At 36.1% G+C, this 27,020-nt stretch overlaps 3 protein-coding genes across 3 annotated transcripts; all 3 read right to left on the bottom strand.

Annotated features, from left to right (window-relative positions):
* Positions 1–2,011: 2,011 nt before the first annotated feature.
* LOC116599129 (olfactory receptor 5AL1-like) lies at positions 2,012–2,952 on the bottom strand. The gene is given in 2 exon segments (XM_032358815.1): positions 2,012–2,868; positions 2,871–2,952. Coding segments are annotated over 2 exon segments (939 nt in total).
* An 8,187-nt stretch (positions 2,953–11,139) lies between these two features.
* LOC116600004 (olfactory receptor 5AL1-like) lies at positions 11,140–12,099 on the bottom strand. Its single transcript, XM_032359934.1, has one exon. The coding sequence runs from the start codon at positions 12,088–12,090 to the stop codon at positions 11,140–11,142; it is 951 nt and encodes a 316-aa protein (XP_032215825.1). The 5' UTR covers positions 12,091–12,099.
* Positions 12,100–17,217: 5,118 nt separating this feature from the next.
* On the bottom strand, positions 17,218–18,180 carry LOC116599937 (olfactory receptor 8U9). Its single transcript, XM_032359872.1, has one exon. It carries the CDS (start codon positions 18,178–18,180, stop codon positions 17,218–17,220), a length of 963 nt encoding a protein of 320 aa, XP_032215763.1.
* Positions 18,181–27,020: the final 8,840 nt, after the last annotated feature.

Below are 27,020 nucleotides of genomic sequence, written 5' to 3'. Positions count from 1 at the left end.
ACAATGGTGCTTGGGTCCTTGGAAGCTCAAATCCACATCACCACAAGGACTTTGGAGCAAATCTAGACCTTCTGAAGAAGAAATAAAATAGCTTTCCATGTTCTCCTGTGCCCTAGTAGAAACTAAATGATCCTGGATGAAAAGACACCAAGTGAAAACTCAGCATCAGTTACCAATAATATGTTACAGGTTCACCAACTCACAATTTGGGGCTGGCACAATAGCAATCCATTGAAGATGGAAGTAATTCATTTATAACCTAGTTAAATTGTGTTGAAATGGCACTAATAATTATATGAACAAGTGATCCAGGTTTTTGTATTATTTGTCTCTGCTCCACAGACTCCTGCCAATGTATGTTATGGTTTCATGGGTTAGAGGTCCCACTGAAGAAGTTCTAAATAAAATTTGGGCCGAGTGCAAAGAAAGGCTGCCATGTTATGGAGGAATTAGTCATAAGTGGACTTGTGCCTTATTACATTCCAACTTACAAGGTTGTTCTGAAGGATGGTAGTAGGATTCTTCTCATAATTCCATCCTGTGACCTAATTTCTGAATTTGTGTCTCCTCTTCCTACAATATTAGGCTATTCTGAGCTATAGGTTTGGAGTTCCAGAAGGCAAATATTTCTACCAGCATCTTAATTAGTGTTTTAACAAAATGGAATCTGTGACAACTTCACACTTACAGACCAACAGGCAAAGAATGAATTAGTGTGGTGGCTAAGGTGGTCAGTTCTAATTAACATAAAAATTAGGAGTGCCAATGCACAAATGGGCTGGAACACAGAAATTCAGAATATCTTTAGAACTTTCTTGCTCAGTTATAATGCCATTGTCATTGGGCAACTGCAAAACATACACATTAACAAGGACAAAGCAATTAGATTCTTAGTAACCATGTGGAATAAGGCTTGTGTCACTCCATTCAGGGGCAATTGGTGCAGTTAAAGTCCTGGCTGAATGGGAGGAAAATATAGAAGGGGTAGTGTTTGAACGATCATGTTAAAATGTTCAGCCAAGAAAGTTTGGCAGTTGCTTACAAAACTAAGCATAGTCTTACCACATGACCCAGAAATTGTGTTCATTGGTATTTAAGCAAAGGAGCTGAGAACTTAAATCGATACCGAAACTTGCACACTGATGTTTATAGCTGCTTTATTCATAATTGTCAAAAGTTGGAAGCAGCTGTCACTTGGTAGGTGAGTGGATCAATAAACTACGGTTTATTCAGACAGACAAATGTTTTAGTACTAAAAATAAATGAGCCATCAAGCCATGAAAAGACAGGGAGGAAACTTACATGATCACCAAGTGAAAAAAGCCCATCTGAAAAGGCCACATCCATATGATTCTAACTCTATGACACTCCAGAAAAGAATGGAGGCAGTAAAAAATTCAGCAGTTGCCAGGGGTGGGAATGGCCAAGGACAGGTGAATAAGTAGAGCACAGAAAATTTTTAGGGCAATGAAAATATCTGTATAATATTACAATGATAGATATAAGTCATTTTCCCAACCCATACAATGTTCAACATCAAGAGTGAACACTAAGGAGAACTATGGACTTTGGATGATTATAATATGTTAGCATAGTTATAATAAAATAAAGTCTTTAAAAAAATGCTCAACCATATCAATAGGGACATTTAAAGTAAAGAGCAAGGTCACATTTTCAGGCATTTTTAAACCAAAACCCTTCGTTGATCTCTCTGATATGAGGAAGTGGTGATGCAACATGGGGGCTTAAGTGAGTAGGAGAAGAATCAATGAAACAAGATGGGATTGGGAGGGAGACAAACCATAAGTGACTCTTAATCTCACAAAACAAACTGAGGGTTGCTGGGGGGAGAGGGGTTTGGGAGAAGGGGGTGAGGTTATGGACATTGAGGAGGGTATGTGCTTTGGTGAGTGCTGTGAAGTGTGTAAACCTGGCGATTCACGGACCTGTACCTCTGGGGATAAAAATATATGTTTATAAAAAATTAAAAATTAAAAAAAAACACACCTCATTATCGACTACTAGAATATACCTTTTCAAAAATTTTCTTGAAAGCATTTTTTACTTCCTGATTCCTCAAGCCATAGATTAAAGGATTTAACATGGGAATCACCGCTGCATAGAACACCGAGGCAAATTTGTCTTTATCCAGTGAGTGGCTTGACTTGGGGCGCAGGTACATAAAACTGAGGGTCCCATAATATACAGTAATAGAAAACAGGTGAGAAGCACACGTAGAAAAGGCTTTTTGTCTTCCTGCAGCAGAATGGATCTTTAAGATGGCGAAGACAACGAACACATAGGATAGGAGAACAGTGATAAGAGAACAGAACATATTGAACCCAGCAATGATGAACAGCATCAACTCTTTGACTTGGGTGTCAGAGCAGGCGAGAGCAATCAAGGGAACATCATTACAGTAGAACTGGTTGACCACATTAGAGTCACAGAAGGACATGTGAAATGTAGCCACTGCTTGAATGAGCCCCACAGTGAATCCGTAGATGTAAGAGCTAGTGACCAACTGGATGCAGAGTTTCCTGGGCATGAGAACGATGTAGAGTAAAGGGTTGCATATGGCCACATACCGATCATAGGCCATGACAGACAGCATGAATAATTCCCAGACTGAAAATGTGATAAAGCAGCCCACTTGAGTGGCACATGCATAAAATGGCATGCTTTTAATTTCTCGTAAAGAGTTCACAAGGGTGTTCGGAGTGATCACAGAGGTACCATAAAAATCAACAAAAGCCAGATGACAGAGGAAAAAATACATAGGAGTGTGAAGTTGAGGACTGATTTGGATGAGCACAATCAGACCGAGATTACCCAAGACAGTAACTAAGTAAATCAATAGGAAAACCAAAAGAGAGTGGCCTGAAGCTCCAGGTTATCTGTGAGGCCCAAGAGGATGAACTCAGTGACTACTGAATGATTGCCTTTTGCCATGAAATAGATGAACAGTAAATGATGAATGACAAATCTACAATAAACTCATCTAGGGGACACACTCTGAATAAACTTCACTCTGTTAGGAATAATCAATTCAATGTGAGAGGATAGCCCCGGCAAGCCATGGTGTTACGTTAAATTCAGCCAGAGCACAATCTTGATAGCATTCTGAATTTTGTGTGGATTTTGTTTATGCTTTTAGTGTGAAAGGATTTGGTCCAGGCAGAAATTCCATGATATAAAGTTCACCAAGATGCTGAAGAAGAAGAAGAAAGAGTATTTTGATTAATTTTTTATAATCAATACAATGGCAAAGTCTGTGTTGTACTTTTCTTTACATATAAAGAAATAAACATGAAGAAATAAACTTGAATATTTCTTTAAATATAAAGGAAGGAACGTGCAGAGTGCAAGTGGCTTTGACAACATATATCAAAATAATTTCTTAGGCTATAGCTCATAAAATTATTACAATTTCATCATTTCATAAGAATATTAAGAGTTACCAAAATCATGGGTAGCAAATATAAAATGAAAGTCAAAACCAAACTATTAGTACTATTTTTAGATATCCTGTTTGGTGTAATTTGCAATTTTCTTCTTTTTACTAATCTCCATTTTTTTTTTTTAAATACACATATACTGGTATCATGCTTAGTGAAATAAGTCAATCAGAGAAAGACAACTGTCATATGATCTCCCTGCTATGAGGAAGTGGAGATGCAACATGGGAGGTTTGGGGGTAGGAAAGGAATAAATGAAACAAGATGGGATCAGGAGGGAGACAAAACATAAGTGAGTCTTAATCTCACAAAACAAACTGAGGGTTGCTGGGGGAGGGGGGAGGGAGAGGGAGGAGGGAGCGGGGGGTGGGGTTATGGACATTGGGGAGGGTATGTGCTATGGTGAGTGCTGTGAAGTGTGTAAGCCTGGCGATTCACAGACCTGTACCCCTGGGGATAAAAATACATTATATGTTTATTTAAAAAAGTAATAATTTTTTTTTAATCTTTTTTTTTTTTTTAAGATTTTATTTATTTATCAGAGAGAGAGAGGGGGAGAGAGCGAGCACAGGCAGACAGAATGGCAGGCAGAGGCAGAGGGAGAAGCAGGCTCCCTGTTGAGCAAGGAGCCCGAGGTGGGACTCGATCCCAGGACGCTGGGATCATGACCTGAGCCGAAGGCAGCTGCTTAACCAACTGAGCCACCCAGGCGTCCCAGTAATAATTTTTAAAAAAGTAAAAAAAAAAAAAAAAGAAAAAAATACACATATACTATTAATACTAAGGAAAAATAGGACTGTGATTTTTCTGGCTTTGTCTTTTGGCAAAATGCACACTAGAGAATAATTTTCCAGATTGTAAAACAGCTTTCAATGATTAGGAGGCATTATTTTACCTTTTTTCTTCACATGTCTAAATGGTCCAAAATGAATAGAATTGAAGCAGCATTTAGAACAGCTACAGGTTACAGAACATTTCCATAAACCTATGCTGGATTCTGAATGCACGAAAGCTGGCAGAATTGAAATCATCTCCCTTCCTGACGGTGAGTTAACTTGATTTTCCTTTACCATTGCATTGTCTCATGTTATTTCATATGGTTAGGACACAGAGAGTCAAGGCAGGTAAAATACAGCAAAATATAAAAAGCACTTTCCCCACTTAAATTTTGATTAATGTATCCATAGAAACTTTATCTTGGTTACTACTTTTATCTTTTCTCTCCCTTTCAGCACTTAAAAAAAAAAAAATTATTTATTTATTTATTTGACAGAGAGAGAGAGAGAGAGAGCAAGCACACAAGTAGGGGGTGCTGCAGGCAGAGGTAGGAGCAGGCTCCCTGCAGAGCAGGGATCCTGACGTGTGAGTAAACCCCAGGACCACAGGATCAAGACCTGAGCTGAAGGCAGACACTTAACCCACTGAGCCAGCCAGGCACACCTTCCCTTCAGCACTTTCAAGCAAACATCTTAGAACAGGCACCTACCCCCAATTTTTCAATCATATTTATGACTTAACGAGGTATAGCCTACCTGCTTTTCCCATTAAACTGAGAAATCCCCTCACCAAGTTTACTGCCAACTTCCCTATTCCTAAATCCAAGAAAGCCCCCGCCCCCACCTTTTTTTTTTTTTTACAACTTGGTAGCATTAAACTCTATTGAATACACCTTTGGTTCCCAGAACAGAACAGTCTCTGAGTTTACTATGTGTCCATTTTGATTTTCTATCTTGGAGGCTCTGCTTCTATCACCTCTGCTTTAGACAACATGTTCTTCAAGCTCTCTCCAAAGCCCCCACATTTTCCCTTTTAACTTTCTTGTTAGTGATTTTGACCAATCCTAAATCCTCAATAGGCTTCTATATGCTGCATATGCAAGAGTATCACATACAGAAAATAACTTATATTAAACTTATATTAAATCTCTATACATTGGACCTAATACTCAAAACTTGGAGTATATATTTTATGTCTTCAATGAGCAGTGCCATTATCCATTCAGTTTCCCAAATCAGAGACTAATCTTTTACTTTGCTTTCCTGTTCCCTGTTGTAATATTCAATTTGTTCCCAGTATTTCCCACATACTTTACATACTTTTCAGATCTGTTCACTTATACTGTTTCCTTGATTCAAATCACAATGACTTTTTGTTTTGTTTTGTTGGCAACTGACCCCTAATTTTTAATCTTGACTCCAGTCTTACCTATAACTTTCTGTTCCTCACGTTTTAGCTTATATGAACTTTTAGAGATGTGGATGTCATTTTTATGATATAATCATTCAGTGTCTTCCCATTGCTCTCAAGATAAAATTCCAAGGTCTTTAACATGGCTGAAATAACTCTAGAAAATCTAGTTCCAGCATCTCAGATCAGGCTGCTCTCATCTGATTTTCATCAAATAGTGTTTACATCACAGGTATTTCATATTTTTCCTAGGGTTTGAGATCTTTCGATATTCAATACATAGTCATTCAGTGAAACTATAAACACCTAAGTAGTCTGGTCTACTGCACCTGGAAGGAAACTTTGTGAATCCAGTAACATTTAATATTTTATTTATTTATTTGACAGAGAGATCACAAGTAGGCAGAGAGGCAGGCAGAGAGAGAGGAAGAGAAGCAGGCCCCCTGCAGAGCAGAGAGCCCAATGTGGGGCTTGATCCCAGGACCCTGGGATCATGACCTGAGCTGAAGGCAGAGGTTTTAACCCACTGAGCCACCCAGGTGCCCCGAATCCAGTAACATTTAAAATTACCCAGATATTATGAGACATTTGTATTGTGTGTGTATGGTCCCTCAGGAAGCTTTTTTTTGGGGGGGGGTATTACATTATTTTTTAACAAACACTGAAAAACAACATAATTATATATATTCAAAACGGGTAGTTATTTGATGTTTAGTGTTTGGGGACCAAGTTATTTCCCTTGAAATGGTAGATCACCTTCTGGGCCATTACTTAATGGAAGAATCTAGGATAGAAGAACATTTTAATTATCTCTTTTGGGAAAACAGTTTGATTAATTGCTATCTGTGCTTTGATTGTTTATTATATCTGTTTTAAATTTTGTCACATTGGTTTCATATTAAAATTATGAATTTATTCAAAATAAATGCTCAGTTTGTGGGCCTTGGATTTAGTAGCAGCTTTTGAAAAACACTGGACAAAAATCAGTTTCTCAAGGAGCAACAGCGAAAGCTTTCGTCTGAGATTAATGTTTCAAACTATTGTTATGGTTGACATTTCAATTCAACAGCAAAGATGAATTTAAAAAAGAATGTTGATTTTCTTCTTCCATCTCTAGAAAACTGAGTGCAAAGAAATCATAGGGCACTTGATATCTTGTTGTAAACACTCCACAGTATTGGATCAATTGCTTCATCTAAATTTACTTTAGATGAAAACCAAGAGTGTCCACAAAGCTGGTGAGGCTGGCTGATGTAGCTGTTCAGCCTCAGCACCAGCTATGCAGAACAGAAAACAGATGAGGTATGAAGTAGTATCTCATTTTGGTTTTGATTTGCATATTTCTAATGACTAATGATGTTGAGCATCTTTTCATGTGCCTATTTTCTGTTCATGCATCTTCCCTGAAAGAATGTCTATAAAAACATTTGTCCATTTGATAAAAAAACAAACAAACAAGCAAACAAACAAAAACCTGTGGTGGAGATATGCTGTTATCTTAGGCAGAAGGAGGTCAGAGCAAAGAAAAGGGAAGAGAAGGAGATGAAGTCTGAGAGCTGACGTGGCCACATCATTCAGAGGTTTGTGGATCGATGTAAAGCCTTTGCCTTTCATTTGAATACAATGAGATCTACTCGAAGGCTTCTAAAATGAAGTCTCCTTCTTTCCCACTTTTGGCTTACTTTTCTTTTTAATTCCTTAAGACTTTGATATGATTCTAAAATCAAAATGCATAACAAAATATATTCAAAATAAGACTGTCTTCCGTACCTGTCAGCACCCACTTCATTCCCTGCCTTCCCTGTAGGGAACGACTTTTGTTCATTTCCACGGGTCCTCTTAATGTGTTTTCTTTTTTAAAAATCAGATGTAGGGGCACCTGGGTGGCTGAGTGGGTTAAGCCTCTGCCTTCGGCTTAGGTCATGATCTCCGGGTCCTGGGATCGAGTCCCGCATTGGGCTCCCTGCTCGGGGGGGAGCCTGCTTCCCCTTGCCTCTCTGCCTATTTGTGATCTCTCTCTGTGAAATAAATAAATAAAATCTGATGCAACATGGGGGCTTAAGTGGGTAGGAGAAGAATAAATGAAACAAGATGGGATTGGGAGGGAGACAAACCATAAGTGACTCTTAATCTCACAAAACAAACTGAGGGTTGCTGGGTGGAGGGGGTTGGGAGAAGGGGGTGGGATTATGGACATTGGGGAGGGTATGTGCTTTGGTGGGTGCTGTGAAGTGTGTAAACCTGGTGATTCACAGACCTGTACCCCTGGGGATAAAAATATATGTTTATAAAAAATAAAAAATTAAAAAAAAATAAAAATAATAAAAAAATAAGATGTAATAAAATACATATACATATCTTTTTTACATATTGTTTTTTCTTCTTTCTTTCTTTGAGAGAAAGAGAGGGATGGGAAGAGTGGAGAGAAAGAGAGAATCTTAAGCAGGCTCCATGCTCAGGACAGAGCCCCACAGGGGCCTGGATCTCACAACCCTTATATCATGACCTTAGTTGAAAATCAAGAGTAGGCATTCAGAGACTAAGCCACCTATGTGCTCCACATGTACATATCTTTAATCATCCTCTTTTCTTGTTTTATGTGAAGTATCCTTTTTTTCTTTTTCACTTTATTTTACATTAAATTTTTATTTTCCCCTTTTTAATATCTTTCTGATTTAATATTATTTTCTGATGCCCGTCATGTAGGAGACCTGAAATCGTCCCCATTTCTAGAACAGCTGTGCTTACCACTGGGTATTTGGGTGTCAATATGTTACTAATATAAATAATATTCCAGCAAATAACTTTGCACATGTGCTATTTTGCATTTTCTGCTAGTATTTATTGGGATAGTTTCTAAGAAGTGGGTTTGTTGACTATTATAATTTTACTAGGTATTGCTACATATCCTGCCATAGGAATTACATGGTTATTCTATCAGCAGTGTATTATGGTATTTATTTCCCCTCATGTAGTCAAATTTTTGTGTTTTGAAATCCTCATGGGAATTGATATTTCTGTGTTTCATATTTAACTTTGAAAAGACTGTTGACTCGATGGTATTTCCCTTCTTCCTTTATATACAGACGGCTTTTTTGACCTCTAAGCCTCTACAAGGAAAAAAAAAAATATATACATTTTTGGTGAAATGATACTTTTAATAATTTTTGGCTGAATGAATCAATGAAAGAAAGCATGATGGAGATCAATGAATTAGCTGTCATTTATAAATAAAAAATAAGATCCAAAGAATTTAGATCACATAAATAAGCCTTGGGGAATAAAGTGGACTTTTGGAATATTTCAACATTCAACAGAATGTCTGAAAAACTATTATGTTATCAAAAAATGTTTACAAAATGAGCATTAAAGAAATTAAAGGATCACTTCTCAGTCTTTTGGCTATGATCAAGGGTAAAGAAATTAAATTTGTTAGTTCCTTTTTACACTGCTGGGAATTGTGTCTTCAAACAAAGGGTCTTATTGTAAAACATTCTTGAATTTTATTCCAGAATTGGCTTTCTTCTTTATAGATGACCAGCCTGAGCTTATAGTAGCATGATGAACTGATGAGAAAATTTGTTCTAGGAATACCTGGCATTGATGATGCCAGCCCAGTAGAATCTGCCTGCTTCTACCATTGAGGTGACTGGAAGTCTGGGTTTCAAGTGTTTGCTCTCAGTGTCAGAATTTACTTCAGGTATGGATCATAAAGTTAGTAACAAAATGCAGTGACTTTAAGAATTGTTATACAAAATTTTGATATAAATTTTCTTATTTATTTTAAGGATTTTATTTATTTATTTGAGAGAGAGAGCATGAACGAGAGAGAGAGAATGCACAAGCATGGGGAGGAGCAGAGGGAGAGGGAGAAGCAGACTCCCTGCTAAGCGGGGAGCCTGATCTGGGGCTCCACCCCAGGGATCATGACCTGAGCTGGGGCAGACACTTGACGACAGGTCCTCCTAAAGTTTTCTATAAAAGACATGGTATACTGTTTTAGTTTGTAACAAGTGAAAAATACAATTTTAGTAGTAAGTCCTTATATAGCAAAAGTCCATTTTGTTAAATTAAGTTTTATTGAGGATGAATGGGTAGTTTCATTTATTTATTTTCTTAAGGAAGATATAAGTATTATTTGTAAAAGTTATAGAATAACATAACAAATAAAACTTGTTTTATTTATATGAAGTTACAGTTTTTTAAAGCTAACAAAGAATTTGAGGACACCAAAATGAAAAATGTGTTAAAATATACTAATCAACTAAAACATTAAATCTTTTAAAAAAGATTTATTTATTTTTTTATTTTAGAGGGGGGAGGGGCAGAGGGAGACAAAGAGGGACTATCAAGCAGACTCCATACTGAGTACAGAACCTCATGTAGAGCTCAATCTAGGGACCCTAAGATTGTGACCTGAGCCAAAATCAAGAGTTGACACTTAACCCATTGAACCACCCAGGAACCCCAAACATTAAAATTGAATAATAAATTCTGAGGAACTTTTTTTAACTTTTTATTTTGACATAATTTCAGAATTATCGAAGCTAACATTTTACAAGGACTTCCTCTACACCCTTCACCTAGATTCCTCAGACATTAATATTTTACCACATTCTTTTATCCTGAACTGTTTAATAATCGGTCAGAGACATGATGCTTCCTTATTCTTATATACTCAACAGCGTATATTTACTAAAAACAGGGGAACTCTTAAATGACCACAGTACTATTATAAAAATCCACAAATTAATATTGGTGCAGCACTATTACTTAATCCACAGACTTTATTCTGCTCTGATGGACTTGTCTCATTTGTTAAAATTCAAGCTTGCTTTTTCAGTCTTCCTTTAAGTGTTCTACCAGTGTTGATGCCATTGCCCATGTGAGGTCACTAGAACCAACAATTCTTTTCAGATTCATCTTACTAGGAGTGCACGTGTGTCTTTTATAGACAATGTTAATAACGTGGGTGACCTGGTGGTGGGTATTAAGGAGGGCACATATTACATGGAGCACAGGGTGTGGTGCATAAACAATGAATTATGGACCACTGAAAAAAAAATAAATTAAATTAAATTAAAAAATAAATAAAGAAAGAAAAGCTCCTTTAGTGATCTAAAGTAGACATGGTTTTTACCAAGGTCAAGTTCATGAATTGGAATGTTCAAGTCAAAACTCCTCTATGGAAAAGAGATTGATTTTAGATGATCTATGGAACAATTTAACCTCTATTTGCAATCGAATTTATTTTATTTTCATGTCTTTCAATATTTTCACGAGTTAGAATTCTCATGATAATATAAAATAAAATCCGAAAATTAATGTATCCTGTGTTTTGATATGAATTTGTTTAATATTATAACATTTGAAAGCGCATTACTAATGGTAAGCTAATAGAGAAATCTTGATGACTGTTTTTTTGATGTTGTTTCTTTTGTTTTTATTTTTTTGCATCCCAACTCTGAGGGCTTTTGGTTAGATGATAGATCATTTATTTTATACTAGAAGACACCTTTTCCATAATTCTTTTTAAAGCATTTTTGACTTCCTGATTCCTCAGGCTGTATATTAAAGGATTCAGCATGGGGATTACCATAATATAGAAAACAGAAGCTATCTTGTCGGTATCCAGAGAATGGCTTGTTTTTGGCTGCATATACATGAAGATAATAGTGCCGTAAAATATAGTGATGGAAGTCAAGTGGGAGGCACAAGTGGAGAATGCTTTTTGCCTGCCTTCAGCTGAATTAATCCTCAGAATGGCAAATAGAATGAATATGTAGGAGATGAGGACAATAAGAAGAGAGAAAATGGTATTGAAACCAGCAAGTGTGAACAATACCAGTTCTTTGATATCTTTGTAATGGCTTTTACGGCAGGCCAGACCAACCAGGGGAATGTCATCACAGTAGAAGTGATTTATTATATTTGAATCACAAAAAGATAAGTGGAATGTAAGGACTGTCTGTAGGAGTCCAACAGAAAAGCCATACACATATGTACTAACCACCATTTGAATACAGACCCTTCTGTTCATGGTGATGGTATAGAGTAAAGGGTTGCAAATGGCGACATACCTATCATATGCCATGACTGAGAGCATATACACTTCACAAACCACGAACACGATAAAGCAACACAATTGGGTGGCACAAGCAGGTAAGGATATTCTCTTAATTTCTTGCAAGAAGTTCACCAGGGTGTTAGGGGTGACAGAGGAGGTATAGCAAAAATCCACAAAAGCTAGGTTGCTGAGGAAAAAATACATAGGTGTGTGAAGCTGAGAACTGATATGAATTAGCATAATTAACCCAAGATTACCTATGACACTAATTATGTAGATCACTAGGAAGATCCCAAAAAGTAGGGCTTGAAGCTCTAGATTTTGTGTGAGTCCCAAGAGGATGAATTCAGTTATTTCTGAATTATTGCCCTCAGCCATGGAAGATGTGTAGAAGCATCTCATGTCATTTTCTTTAGAGTATCCATGTTGGATGATCTTCTACTTCTTGGATTAAAAATTTAACTCACACTTATTTTATGGTGACCATATTGGAAAGATAATCCTCGCTGGTCCTATGGGCCATTCTTGGGTTTCATTATTGCCTGCTTTTGATTTGAAGGGATTTGCTCCAGGCAGAAATTCCAACATGCTCAGTGGTCTGGAGGATTGATGAAGAAAACAAAATGTCTTGAATTAAATGTGGAATCTCATATATAAAATGAAAACCCAGTGTTACAACAATAGCAGGAATAATATTTTAGTGATAAAAGAGATAGGGGCACATTTCAGTAATATATTATGATTAAATACTGAGCAAATCAACTCAATCGAGAATGAAAACAATCATGACTGTCACTAGACATTATCTGTGTGCTAGCCATGCAATAAAAGAAGGGGAAAAAATATTATTTATGAAGTACATGATACTGTATTACGGCATCCAAACCAGTAACTTCAGTGGAGAGATATTACATTTGTTATGATTGTGGACGTCTTCAGCTTCAAGTCAATATAATGAAAATGATGCTATAATAAGAATGTAAGTTCAAAGAATTGTGAAAATATGGGCACCTGGGTGGCTCGGTCAGTTCAGCATCTGCCTTTGGCTTTGGTCAGGATCCCAGGGATTGAGCCCTGTGTCAGTATCTCTGGTCAACAGGAAGCTGCTTTTCCCTCTCCCTCTGATGCTTTCTCTTTCTCATCATTTCTATCTCTATCTCTCACTCTCAAATAAAATAAATAAAATCTTTTAAAAAACAAATTAGAAGCACCTGGGTGGCTCAGTGGGTTAAGCCTCTGCCTTTGGCTCATGATCTCAGGGTCCTGGGATCAAGCCCAGCATCAGGCTCTCTGCTCAGTGGGGAGTCTGTTTCCCCCCCTCTCTCTTTGACTGCCTCTCTGCCTACTTATGATCTGTCTGTCAAATAAATAAATAAATAAATAAAATCTTAAAAAAAAAAACAAATTAAAAAAACACAAATAAGTGTGAAAACACAATTTTTAAGATTCTGTTTAAAATAATACTCTGGTTTCTCTTCAGATCGTATAAATCTTTCGCCTTTTACTAAAATAATAAACATCTAGAGTTTAATTTAATATTTAACTTAACAGACTCTTGACCTTATATGTTCCTGTTGTTTATGTTTAAGCTGAGTAAACTCATAGTTTCATTTTATGTATTACTGGAATGGTATTCAGGAAAGAAGAAAATTTTTATAAGTTAATTCAACAATGTAATGTATGCTGGGTAACCCTAAGTGTATTTACTAAATACACTTGCAAGAACAGCCTAGACATTTCTTAAAACAAAGTGTAATGGATAGTTATTTTTCATTACAGATAGTAAACTGTATTATAAACTGGAGAATGTAAAACAAAATAGGAATCTGTGGCAGGACAGTGAATGTTTATCACAGGAAAAAAGTGCTGATTTGTAGCATCTGTTGATTTTCTGATTTCTATGATGCAAATATTCCCACTGTCACTGATTTCAGGCTACAAACTTAAAGCCACTGAACATGGAATTGGGATAAATACAGATTATATCTTTTGCAAAATATTAGGAGAGATACTGGTGGTACTTCTATACAAAAGTAGGTTGATATTATAAGCAAAATCATATAAAATATTATTTAATAAAACATGTATATTTATATTATACCATATGCTAGAGAAACACTTAGAATCAATAATGAGTCTCTCTTTACAATGTATTTGTATCTATAACTATAAATATCTCTCAATAGACTGATTAATTTCAAAGAGAAAAAGTTAATTTTATTAAATATGAAAGGATTAGCTAACAGTAAGTTGTTCACTAAATCAATCAAATTAAAAGAATGGTTATACCCAGGGTTGCTAAAGGTGTAGGAAAACAAAAACAACCTTACACATCCAAAGAAGGTGAAATTTGTCTTCATCTTTCTGGAAGACGATATATGCTAGTAAGCATCAAAATTGTTAATTAGTCCTGCCGCTAATACGATGGTTTTAACACTAAGCAATTAGAGAAATGATAAAAGCATGCAAGTATATGAATGGTTTCATTTTTACCTACCCAAAACTGAAAGTTGTCTAAGTATACTCTGAAATTTATTCATTTATTGCACATCTCAGTAAAACATTAAGTAGTCATTCAAATGCTGAAATAAGTCTACATTTATTGATACTAAAAAATGTTCACAATATAGCACGTTGAAAAGAGCAGCATGATACACAGGTTATTTGGTGATAAATGATTTCTATATATGCACATCACATTATACCCTATAGATATTTATACACAGAGGGAAAATACACAAACCATGTATGCCACAATGTTAACAGTAATTATGTCTGTGAGGTGGTATTGTAGCTTTTTCTCCTTACTCATTGTAACCATCCTTTACATTTTGCATTAACCCTACTTCAACAAGCTTCATTTCAATTTCATTTTTTAAAGATTCATTTATTTGACAGAGAGAGAAAGAGAGCATAAGCAGGGGGAACAGCAGAGGCAGAGGGAGAAGTGGGCTCCCCACTGAGCAGGGAGCCCAATGGATCCCAGGACTCTGGGATCATGACCTGAGCCAAAGGTAGAAACTTAACCATCTGAGCCACCCAGGCTCCCTTGATTTCAATCTGAAATGTACATTTCCATGTTACTATGCATTCCACATCTATGAATATGGATAACTTAATTTTTCACATTGGTTATTCTTATAATTTGTGTTTACCTGGTGCCCATAAAGATGTTTGAAGTGTTCTTAATCATTACCGCTAAAAATGACTTCATAATCCCCACATTTTGGGGGATAATATTTCATTGTGATATGTTGCAAAGGTGGACCAATCTGTTAAAAAATTAAAAACAATTCTCCTCAAAGAGGACAAAACCCATTTACAAAATCATCAAATTTGAAGTAAAAATCATGGCAACTGTTTTTCCCTTATATTAAAATTGTTTGTCAAATCTCCAGATTTAATTGGAAGTTCTTAAATCTTACCTTGGGTGGTTTCCTAAATGTTCAGCATTTTAGAATTAAGAGTAAGAAGTCTAAAAATTGTCAATTTCAAAAGTCTTTTACTCTGAAATGTTTTTATTTTAATCCATTGCCTTCTTGAATCCTAAAACAATAGATTCATCAGATGATATTGTTTTCACCTACTTATTGCTGAGGAAACTGAGGAACAATTTGTAAGTGGAGTAAATTGTGTTCTTATTCAGCCAATGTGAGACCCAGGCTTTTAGACTCCAAGGAATCCGTGCTTTTTAATGGCACAGCTGAGGCACAGAGAGTGCACCAGCCACCAAGACAGGAGCTTGTGAATTCAGGGATATCAATAATAGACTTCGTGTATATAGCATACAGACTCACAACCTGCTGCAGGAGTTCTGACAGAAAACAGGGAGCCATGGAAATGTTCAAATAGTAGGTAAATGTGTTTAAAGAAAAGAGAAGGAAAGAAACTGTTGAGAACCATAAGTCAGAGCAGCCAGCCTGTGTCTCTATGATCCGTCCAAGTAGAATCAAAAGTGCACACTGACCTAAGGAAAGTTTAAATGTGATATCTCTCTGGCTGTTAATAACATTTTAGTCTTTCCTGTCATTAAGCATTGAAATGACCCATAGATTGAAAAAAATATATTAGTAAGCATGAGTTGCAAACTCAAAACCATTTTCCATGTAATTTAAAATTGTAAAATGATCATTGGATTTATTTGAAACATATACATACATATCTATATCTACATATAGATAAATCATCTCATCTATAAATATAAATGTACATCTATTTATCTATATCACAGTTACCAGTTGTGTATGGTAATACTTACTTATAAATGGCTCTCTGAAGTTCATCAGTATACCTGGGACTAGAACTCAGGTCTTTAGGCTCATAGAAAGATGGAACATGATCTACAAGTACCCATTGACTGTTACCCCTTTCATATTGTTGAATCTTTAAGAAGACTCAAAAACAAACACTATATGTCCTCATTTAATTGAGAAACTGGTGAAAGCCCACACATAGGCTTCATTGTCCAATGGGTTAATTGTGTTTTAAGTTAGACTTTGATTAACAAGGATCAACTTACACAAGCTTTGCCCCGTATAACTCTTATGATCCTTGATACTGGCAAAATGTTCTAGAATGTTTCCATTGTTTTGAGTTAATTTATTTGGAGTGGATGATGCCCTTGAGATGCAATCCCTGAATTACCTTATTATTTTTTTAAATTTTAGATAATTGGAAAAAATATATGAGATCTCATAGGCTTAAAAAAAATTAGTTTACTTAAGAGTCTTTTGGGGCCAAGCCAGACTTTCAGGTCAGTAGAAAGTTGTGTTAAAACAGTCAGAAAGTAAAGTTAGGACGTATTATTATTCTCTTTAATAAAGGCAGGTTGTTAAATTATAATATGGAACGGTTTTGTATTATCATATATCTTTAAGAAATTAGCATATTAGGAAAATAATATTTACACTATGCATCTTTGCTTTTCACACGGGATATTGTTCATGTAGTCATGTAGAGAAATCTGAACTAGGAATTTTGGAAGGTGGGATCAGAACTTTTGTCCATGTTCTGCCTGGAACTAGTTATAGACCAAATTAATGGGTTTTTTTATGCATTTTTTACTTGACAGTAATTTCCTGTGGAACAAAACTTAATTATTTTTAATATACTTTCCATTTAAAATAAGAAAATGGGTATAAATTGTTATGTTTATTTTTACATCTGAGATCTCATTCTAAGTGAAAATATTTTGAAAATTTCATTATATAGTGAGCAGATATACAGAAATCACATTAAAAATAGACATTCTCGGGCACCCGGGTGGCTCAGTGGGTTAAGTCCTGGGATCGAGTCCCGCATCAGGCACTCTGCTCAGCAGGGAGCCTGCTTCCTCCTTTCTCTGTGATCCTGCCTCTCTGCGTACTTGTGATCTTTCTCTGTCGAATAAATAAATAAAATCTTTAAAAAATAATCAAAATTTAAAAAAATAAAAATAGACATTCTGACAGTTTTTTAAGAGGAAAAACCAGACAATGAAGAGAAGCCCATTCATACTTATTCAAATCACGTCCTCAATTTCATGAACATTTTAAAAGCCTGGTTTCTACTGATGATAACTTTCTTCAGGGCATCTTTCACTTCCTTGTTCCTGAGACTGTAGATTAAGGGGTTCAACATGGGAATGATCACTGTGTAGAAGACAGAGGCCATTTTGTCTGTGTCTAGGGAATGGTTTGAGCTTGGCTGTAAGTACATAAAGATGAGGGTCCCATAGAATATGGTGACAGCTAACACATGAGAGCCACATGTGGAGAAAGCCTTGCGCCTGCCCTCAGCTGAACGCATCCTCAGGATGGCAGAAATAATAAACATGTAGGAGACAAAGACAACTAGAAGGGAAGAAATGAACATGATCCCAGCACAGGCAAAGATCCAAAGCTGTTTGGAGTGAGTGTCTGAGCAGGTTAGCCTGAGGAGAGGCATGTCATCACAATAGAAATGATTGATGATATTGGAGTGACAGTAGGAGAGACGAAAGGTAAGGATGGTATGAAACAGTGCAACCAGAAAGCTATAGCTGTAGGGGATGGCCACAAGCTGAATGCAGATTCCTGGGGACATTACAACCATGTAGAGGAGAGGATTACAAATGGCCACATATCGGTCATAGGCCATGGAAGCCAGCAGCAAGCACTCAGCGGTCATGAAGGCCAGGAAACAGCCTAACTGAGCAGCGCATGCATTGAAGGAGATAACATTTTGTTTGTATAAGAAATTTCCAAGCATTTTGGGTGTAATGACAGAAGAGTAACAGAAATCAACAAAAGCTAGGTTGCTAAGAAAGAAGTACATTGGTATGTTGAGTCTTGAGTCTGTTCTAATGACTAGGATCAAACCTAGGTTGCCTACTACTGTGAAAAGGTAGATAGATAAGAAAACCACAAAGAGTGGCATCTTCAACTCCTGTTGATCTGTGAGGCCCATGAGAATAAATTCTGTCACTTGGGTGCAGTTACTCTGGGCCATGTGTCCTTCGTGTACCTGGATGAAAAGAAGAAAATCAGGTCTAGTTTAATTGAATTAAGTGTACTGTTTAACTCCCTCACCTCCCCCACTGGAAGCTCTCAGAACCCAGTCCTCTTGGGTCTTTACGGAGATTTCACTAAGTAGCCATGACTGAGTCATTGGCCATTGGCTGATTCAGCTTCCCGTCTCCCAATCTAGGGTGGAGTCCAAAAGTTATGTCATTAACATAACAAGACACACATTTCACCTTCATGTCTTTGTAGCATTCTATGGAACTGTGAATGAAGACCAAATATATCAGAGAAATAAATATCTCTTATAAGTCGTTATATCACAGTGTTACAAAAAATATGAGATTACAGTCTCAATTATGGCAAAGCAATGACTAGTAATTGTGTCCCTTTTCAAAGCACTCAAACTTCCTTAGCTTGTTTGCTGAAATTCAAAATTCAGACAATCTTCTGAAGGAATAAATGTAAATTTTCGATTGGGGCTAATTTAATTTATTCCATCTCTGAGAAAGAAGATGCACTGGAGTTTCCAGCTCCTTTAGCACTTTTATAATGGACGATTTATCTTCTAATGACAGATAAATTTCGAAAGATGGCATTTTATTGGGATTAAAGCCAAGAAGAATAGTAGAAAGAACCCTGATACAACTGGGGTACCTATATTTGAATTTGGCTTTGTTACTCTCTGGTCACATAAGCTTTAGGGTGGCAAAAATCCAGTTTGTTCCTCATTTTCTTAACCTATAAATGATCCTAATTTGTATCTAAAAGGATTGTAAATATTAAGAGGAAGTTATTCATCCCTACTGCAGGACAGAGACGAATACATTTTTAAAATAGAAAATATTGGACACCTGAGAGGCTCAGTTGGTTAAGTGTCTGCCTTTGGTTCAGGTCATGATCCTAGGGTGTTAGGATGAAACCTGGCATTGGGCTCCCTGCTCATCAGGGAATCTGCTTCTACATCTCTCTGTATGTGCCCTCTCTTTCTCTTTCACCTTCTCTCAAATAAATAAATAAAATCTTAAAAAAACAAAATAGAAAATATTGTGTTGGGTGCCTGGGTGGCTCAGTGGGTTAAGCCGCTGTCTTTGGCTCAGGTCATGATCTCAGGGTCCTGGGATCGAGTCCCACATCGGGCTCTCTGCTCAGCAGGGAGCCTGCTTCCTCCTCTCTCTTTCTGCTTGCCTCTCTGCCTACTTGTGATCTCTCTCTGTCAAATAAATAAATAAAATCTTAAAAAAAAAAAGAAAAAAGAAAATATCATGTTAAAAAATTGTTCCCCTGATACATTAAAAGGTAGATGTTCAGAGAAGGCAGTATAATCACTTTGAAAATTTACTGGCAGCAGGGTAGACAGTGCTTATGGATCAGGGTACAATACCTCCAGGTCTTAAAACACAGAGGTTATTGAATAAGAAAAATGGAAAAATCCTTAACTGTTGGATGCAGATAGCCATAAAGTTTTATGTGCAATATGTCTTTTAAATCAAAGACGGAGAAGAGTGCCTTAAAATTTTAGATCTTTAAATGTAGTTCCAGCAACGCATAATTACCAAGAGAAACATATAGCATAATTAATATATTTTGTTATGTCAGGGAATAGATGAAAGAATACATCATGAGAAGGTAGATGTTCTTCATAAAGCATAAATATGGAAATCAAAAATACATTTTTAGTGTGTGTTTATACCACTTTCAATGGGACAAAGACAATCTCTTAAATGATATTGATCATAGTTGCCAATCACCATTACATGAAATGAGTAGGTTGTTAAAGATTTTAAAAGCCTGGCTAGTGATCCTACAAATATATAAATTCAGTTTTGAAGAAATTAAGCAACTATTTGATTGGGGATATTGTTTTCAGGTCCCAAGATGCCGAATAAGGCTTTACTGTTTGGCAGTTGTAAGAACTTCAGTATCCCATTTTATCTTAAAGGGAGGGTATGCATATCTATGGAAATATCTTGGAAGGCATAGTATATATGATCTCTTACCATCTAACTCATGATATTTTATATTCAAATTCCACTCCCATGTCTTCCCTCTGTTACAGCAAGCACATATAATCTAATTAGAAAGATTGTGTTGCAGTCCTGAATTACAACATGCCCCTGTAGGCTTCCTTACTTTCATATGTGCTTTTTCATAGGTGCTCTTCTCTACCAGGTGGATGGTGGATAGAGACCTGGAAGGAAAACTCCGATTTATCTTTCAATAAATTTATCTTTCAAATCCCGCCTCTCCTGTAAAGACTTCCTTGATTCCTAATTTCCATGCTGTATGACTCACCAGTTTTCTTTTTTGTGCTCCAGAAACATTTTATACATAACTCATTTTCATATCATCTCCCATTTCTGGCAGTCATCTGTTTTGATATATCTTCTCTTAATAGATTGAGACTCCATTCACTTTCCAATGTAGTCCTTTCTATACACTGGGTAGTGGGGTATCAAATATGACTTTTTCTAATAATATTTCAATACTTACTTCCCTTGCTTATAATTTATGCTATTTTCTTATATTGATACATTGAAGAAATATTGGTGACTTGATTTTAATGTGCTCACATATCATTCTTGGTAAAATGACTAAATTTCACAAAAAAAGAGGACATTTTTGATAAATTATAATCTAGTCCATTAAGTGCCTGACTTTTCCAAATGATATAATAGACATTATTTTGGATATCTCATTTTTTAAGATAATTCATATTAATAATAAGAAATATATTTTATATAATGGCACATATAAATAATGAAATAAGATTAGAGGAAACAGTTTTTACCTTTATTTTAGAAAATGCCACCTAAAATGTTTTATTCTAAAATTCATTCCATTCTATTCTAGTTCGTTTTGAAAATACTCATTTTGATCCCAATTTTAAAGATAGTCTTCAAAAATACCTGGGTAGAGGGTGTTCCTATTTCTTCTCCAGGTGAGTTTGATCAACAAGAGCCTGTAGGGTTTTGTCAGTGACTCTATCCCAAGGGATCTTATAGGAGTATGATGCAAGTAGATCATCAAAAAAATTACAGTCCATACCCCTTAGAGATCCCAAAGATAGAAATTAATTAACAAGATTCTCTGGTTTTGTGGAATTACAGATCTATAGCTCTTTCTTTAGTATGATGTTATTTCCCTAACATTCCCTAATTTTTGACATTCTATTATTTATTTATTGCTGTGTTAAGAGTTCATGCTTTTGGGGCGCCTGGGTGGCTCAGTGGGTTAAGCCTCTGCCTTTGGCTCAGGTCATGATCCCAGGGTCCTGGGATCGAGTCCCACATCGGGCTCTCTGCTTGGCAGGGAGCCTCCTTCCCCCTCTCTCTCTGCTTGCCTCTCTGCCTACTTGTGATCTCTCTCTATCAAATAAATAAATTTAAAAAAATCTTAAAAAAAAAAAGAGTGATGTTGTTGTTGCTTAGTAACAAGGTTCAAATTTATCTCTCAAAGAAAAGTAAGAGATACCTTGTGAACTTTAGAACATATCTTTCAAAGAACTATATAGCTATTTCTCTCAATAACTATTCCAGAATATTTTAACACATGATATTCTTCCTTTGGCTTACCCTTCGAAATGCTCATGAAGCATTTATTTCTTTTTTCAGGTTCTCTCTATCAGTTATTATTTCATTTCTTTGATGACTTGGTCTAAAGAGCACTTTTATACATTTTTTAGTTAGTCCATCTGAGTTCCAGAGCAAGACTGTGCAGGAAGAACACAGTTTTAATATTCATTGGAGGAAAATGCATTTACTGTGGACTGAATTGTATTGTGGCCTCTGCCCCCAGCATTCCCAAGTTGAAGCCCTAACCCTGCAGTGTGATGGTACTTGGAGATGGGGCCTTTGGAATGTGATTAGGATTAGATGATGGATTAGTGTCCTTGTAAAAAGAAACGCCAGAGTACTTCCTCCTCCCCCTACACATGCTAAAAAAGAAGGCATCATGCAAACAAACAATAAGCTAGTGGTCACTGACAAGCCTAGAAGATAGTTCCCACCAGGAACCAAATTGATCAGAAGATTGATCTTAGACTTTCCAGCCTTCAGAACTATGAAAAAATTAATTTCTGATGGTTAAGCCACCAAGTTTATGGATTTTGTTTCAGCTTGAGATGAAAAAAGCAGCATCTTTGTGGAAACAAAATAATCCTTGATACTGCAAAAGGGTTTTTTTTTGGGGGGGGGGTTATGGAATTATTTCTTTTTTTCCAATATAGTGCATTAGAGGCCAGCATTTAACTGAGTATGTGCCAGATTTCTCAAGTGTATCTTTTAGAGGTATCAAATAGACAGAAGGTAAAAAATACAACTGAAATTATACACAGTAACCTTAAAAGATGTAAATGAAAAGGTCAGTAAGGCATTAGTGCAAATGCCTGGGGTCTTAAACAAGGAGAAGTTTATGTCATCAAGGAATATAACAGTGGGCTTCAGTGTAGTGGTGGTGGTGTTGGTGGTGGTGGTGAGGTATTTAACATTATTTGTGAGTGATGCATTAACATATCTGGTTCACTGAAGACTAAAAAGAAGCAATTCCCTAAGGATTGTAGCCTGACATAGTCCCATTGTGTCAGTGTTAATTAGAATACACATATAAGCAAGAACTATGTTTGAAATATTAATTATTCTATGAATAATAAGTACTTAATTTTGTTTTAAGCTGGAAAACATACTTAATACAGATAGCAAATGCCCTGTTCTTATTTATATGCTGTTATAAAATGCCTTGGCTTGGTACCTGGGAATAAGATGTTAGAACAAAAACTAAGACATCTTCTAATTAATTCATGCATATAAGTAAATTAGATTGAATTCAAATGACAAGAGAAGTTATTCACTGTGATTTGTTATCATTGTGTTTTATAATGTTATTTAAACATTATTTTTTAAATAAAATAAACATTAGTTTTATGTATGTTATAAAAGGCTCTTCCCAGTGAATGTTTCATCTTCCCACTTTTTTTTTTGCATTTTTTCACATTTATTAAATTTACTGAAGAAAAATTAAAAAACAAAATGAAAAAATTCCCTTAATTTTTAAATCTTTAAGTAAGAGTTGCTCAAAATAATTCATCAAATTTGGGGGGAGGGGACAGCAACTAGGAGGCACCCAGGGAAACTTCCAAACAGAAGAATCTGTTCTACATGTCACTAAGGGGTGGTTCCTTGACTCTATGCCTTTGCATCATTTGTCACAAATGCATAGCACCATGCAATTAACAAGTAAATTTTATATGTAAACAAATAAAAAATTGAAGAGACTGTTGGCAGAGAACAGGAAGAAATGCATACTCTGACGAATGAATCTAACTCTATTGTAAATATATGATATAACCACACTGAAGTGTGGGATCAACTGGCCAAACTAACACTAGACAATGGTGTTTTGATTAGAAACTGAAATTATATACAAGGAACTATATATAAACTCTGTATTTTAGTTTGCAAATTTGTTTCTCATGGGGGTTCTAGTTAACAATTCTGAAATTGGCATACTATATCAGAGCTTAACAAAGAATTAAATGTTTTTTTTTTTTTTTTTAATTGGAAGCGCCTAGGTTTCTCACTGTTGGAGAGAACCTTATAGATAAGCAAAAACTTAAGTCTGGAATGAATCCTGTGGTACTGCCTTAGAGTGGAAAATGTCAGAATGAACTCAGGTTTAGCTTAATATATACACAGAACTCTCTCCAATCCCCCATTGGAAACATTTTCCTCAAAATTATGTAGAGGGTTTTAGAGGGGAGGATGAGCCTGGTGGTGGGGATTAAGGAGGGCACCTATTGCATGGAACACTGGGTTTTGTACATAAACAATGACTCTTGGAACACTGCATCAAAAAATAATGATGTATTTTATGTTGGCTAACATAACACCATTAAAATAAATAAATAAAGACAACTATCATATGATCTCCCTGATATGAGGAAGTGGAGATGCAACATGGGGGTTAAGGGGGTAAGGGAAGGATCAATGAAACAAGATGGGATTGGGAGGGATACAAACCATAAGTGACTCTTAATCTCACAAAACAAACTGAGGGTTGCTGGGGGAGGGGGATTGGGAGAAGGGGGGTGGGGTTATGGACATTGGGGAAGGTATGTGCTATGGTGAGTGTTGTGAAGTGTGTAAACCTGGCAATTCACAGACCTGTACCCCTGGGGATAAAAATATATTATATGTTTATAAAAAATAAAAAATTAAAAAAAATAAAAGCAAGCAAACATAAATAAATAAATAAATAAACAAGTAAAAATTACGTAGAGTGTTGGGGATTTTCTCTTTTCTTTTTCTCCTTTGATCCTCCTGTGGAAGCTCTAGAGAACACGAAGTTTTCATGGCATCTCCCATGAGAAAGTACAATTGGGACTCATTTGTCCCACATTCCTTCACAATATAAGAGAGTGGTCTGGGAGAACTTGGGGTTGAGCCTCTGATAAATAAATATATAAATATAGTTGTTTATTAATTTCCTCATATTATGGAACAAATTATAACAAATTATGATAAATGATGATGGTGGAGGGGCACCTGGGTAGCTCAGATAGTTAAGTGTCCGCCTTTGACTCAGGTCATGATATCCAGGTCCTGGGATCCAGCCCTTCATCCGGCTCCTTGCTCAGCAAGGAGTCTGCTTCTCCCACTCCCTCTGCAACTCCCCTCCACTCGTGCTTGGTCTCTCTCTCCCTCTCTCTCTCAAATGAATAAAAAAAATCTGCAAAAAATAATGACAGTGGAAACCCTGGATCTCCAAACATGTTGTTAAAACTTCATTTATTTCAATAACATGTGAGATCAAATTTTAAATGAAACCCACACAACCATTTTTCTAATTCTATGTTTTCCCTAGCAGCATTACTGAAGAGAAGTTATACTTCTTAGCACTTTGGAAAGAACAACCATTTTCCAAGCAATGTTACTCATTCATATCTCAAATTTTACAAGTGATGAAATACCATTTTAAAGTTAGGTTTTACAATTACAAAGCAATAGAAGCCCTGGTGAACTCCAGGTCCTCAAGAGTACTACTGCAGCTAATAAAACTGCTTATAATTGGAGGTACAAGTGCACATAGTTGTTATAAGGAACAGAGGAGCCACAGACAGGGGTCAGGTGCAGTACTGGTGAGAGAGACTTCCACTGGCAAAGTCAAACTTTTGAGATGTCTATGAGAAAGTGGAAATCAGAGAATTATGGGCTACAGGGGACTATAGACTATATTTAGATCCATAGTTTTCAGACAGTGCTTTGAATGGTGATCTGATTCTACAGAGAGGACTCCAGTGTTGTTGAGTGGCCTGAAGGAATATGTTTGGAAAATGTGTTAATAAGAACAATAGGGCCAATCTTTGGTCCTCCATCCCATTCAATCAGAGGAGCCATAAACGGTATTGTTGTTATTATTAATAATAACAGGGTTATTATTATAAAAATTCATTTGTGACCAAAGTAATTCTCTAAAAGAAAACAAACTAAAGCCATATGCTTAGTACAACCCCATCATTTTACCAATGAGAAGGAAATAATGGATTTCCAAAAGTAATTTGACTAGTGCTACAATGAAGAGTCAGGTTCACACCCCCTGACATTGACATCTATTCATCTTCCTTCTCCTAGAAGAAAAAGGATCCAGAGTTTTGTGGCTAATAATAAATTAGACCTTCCTATAAATCCTAAAGAATTATTCAGACTTTTATTTTTTCAGTTTTGTCTTTAATCATCTGAGCCTATTTTGTGATAAGAACTGGAAACACTCTAGAAAGACTCAGCATGCTGACAGTGACAAGTGTCAAACAATTTTCATGTTTCAAGATAATTTGTTATCAAAGAGGCATTGTTTTCTACAAAATTATACAAATAATGTAGTGTACAGAAATTGTAATACCATCTTAAGTTGAGTTTCCCCAAAAGGAGACACTGAGTCAATAATTTGTATAAATGTCATTTATTAGACATTATTCCCAATGGCAGTCATTAAGTTGAGTAGGAAGTGAGGCCTGGAAAGGAAATAGACCAAGTATAGGTGCAGTACCAAAATCCCATAATAGGAACTTCAATTAGATTCCACGAGAGAGTTTTGGAAACAGGGTAGGTCACACTTTGCAGTTGCTCTAATGAATAGGCTAAGGAACTTGAGTGTTTATACTCCTGTGTATATAGCAGTAATTGGCTAAGGTCTACCCCTGGCAGGATGCAAATTCCCAATAACTTCATGGTCACCTGGAAGGCAGGCAAAACATCTTCACAAAACTTATATCATTCTCCATCTCAAGAGGGGAAAACATGCAAATAAGGTAAAGGGATCACATGAGGCAGTGGGTATAAAAGTGTGGTCCTGGACAAGCAGCATCAAGCCACGTTGGGAACTTGTTGGAAATGGAAATTCTTTGGCTCCCCAAGAGAACTATTGAATCATCAACTCTGGGGATTTGACCCAACAATCTGTTTTAATGAGACTTTCAAAATGCTTGCTTAAGTTTGAGAACAAACCAAAGATGGTTCACAGAAGGAGCACTGATTGTATCCATTGCAGATATGATTTTACTAAAGAAGTAATTTTAGCACAAAAATTATGGTGATATTTAAATCCTAAATAACAACTGCCTTAAACCAGGTACATCTTTTAATGTGGAAGGTCCCTTTATGGGCTGATCACTTTGATGGGTTTAGGTATATAACTTTGAGAGCAGAAGGCTGAGGGAGTTTGGCTGCCCTGTATTAATTGGAAAGAATGTTGAAATGTCTGGTTCAATCTGGATGGCATATATTAAAGTTAAAAAAAAAAAAAAGACTTTAAGAAAAGAAATGGTGCCAAAAA

Source organism: Mustela erminea, chromosome 9 (assembly GCF_009829155.1).
Source record: "Mustela erminea isolate mMusErm1 chromosome 9, mMusErm1.Pri, whole genome shotgun sequence".
In the NCBI taxonomy this organism is placed as follows: Eukaryota; Metazoa; Chordata; class Mammalia; order Carnivora; family Mustelidae; genus Mustela; species Mustela erminea.
Note: the sequence above shows the minus strand (reverse complement) of the source record. Positions and strands in the feature narration are given on the sequence as shown.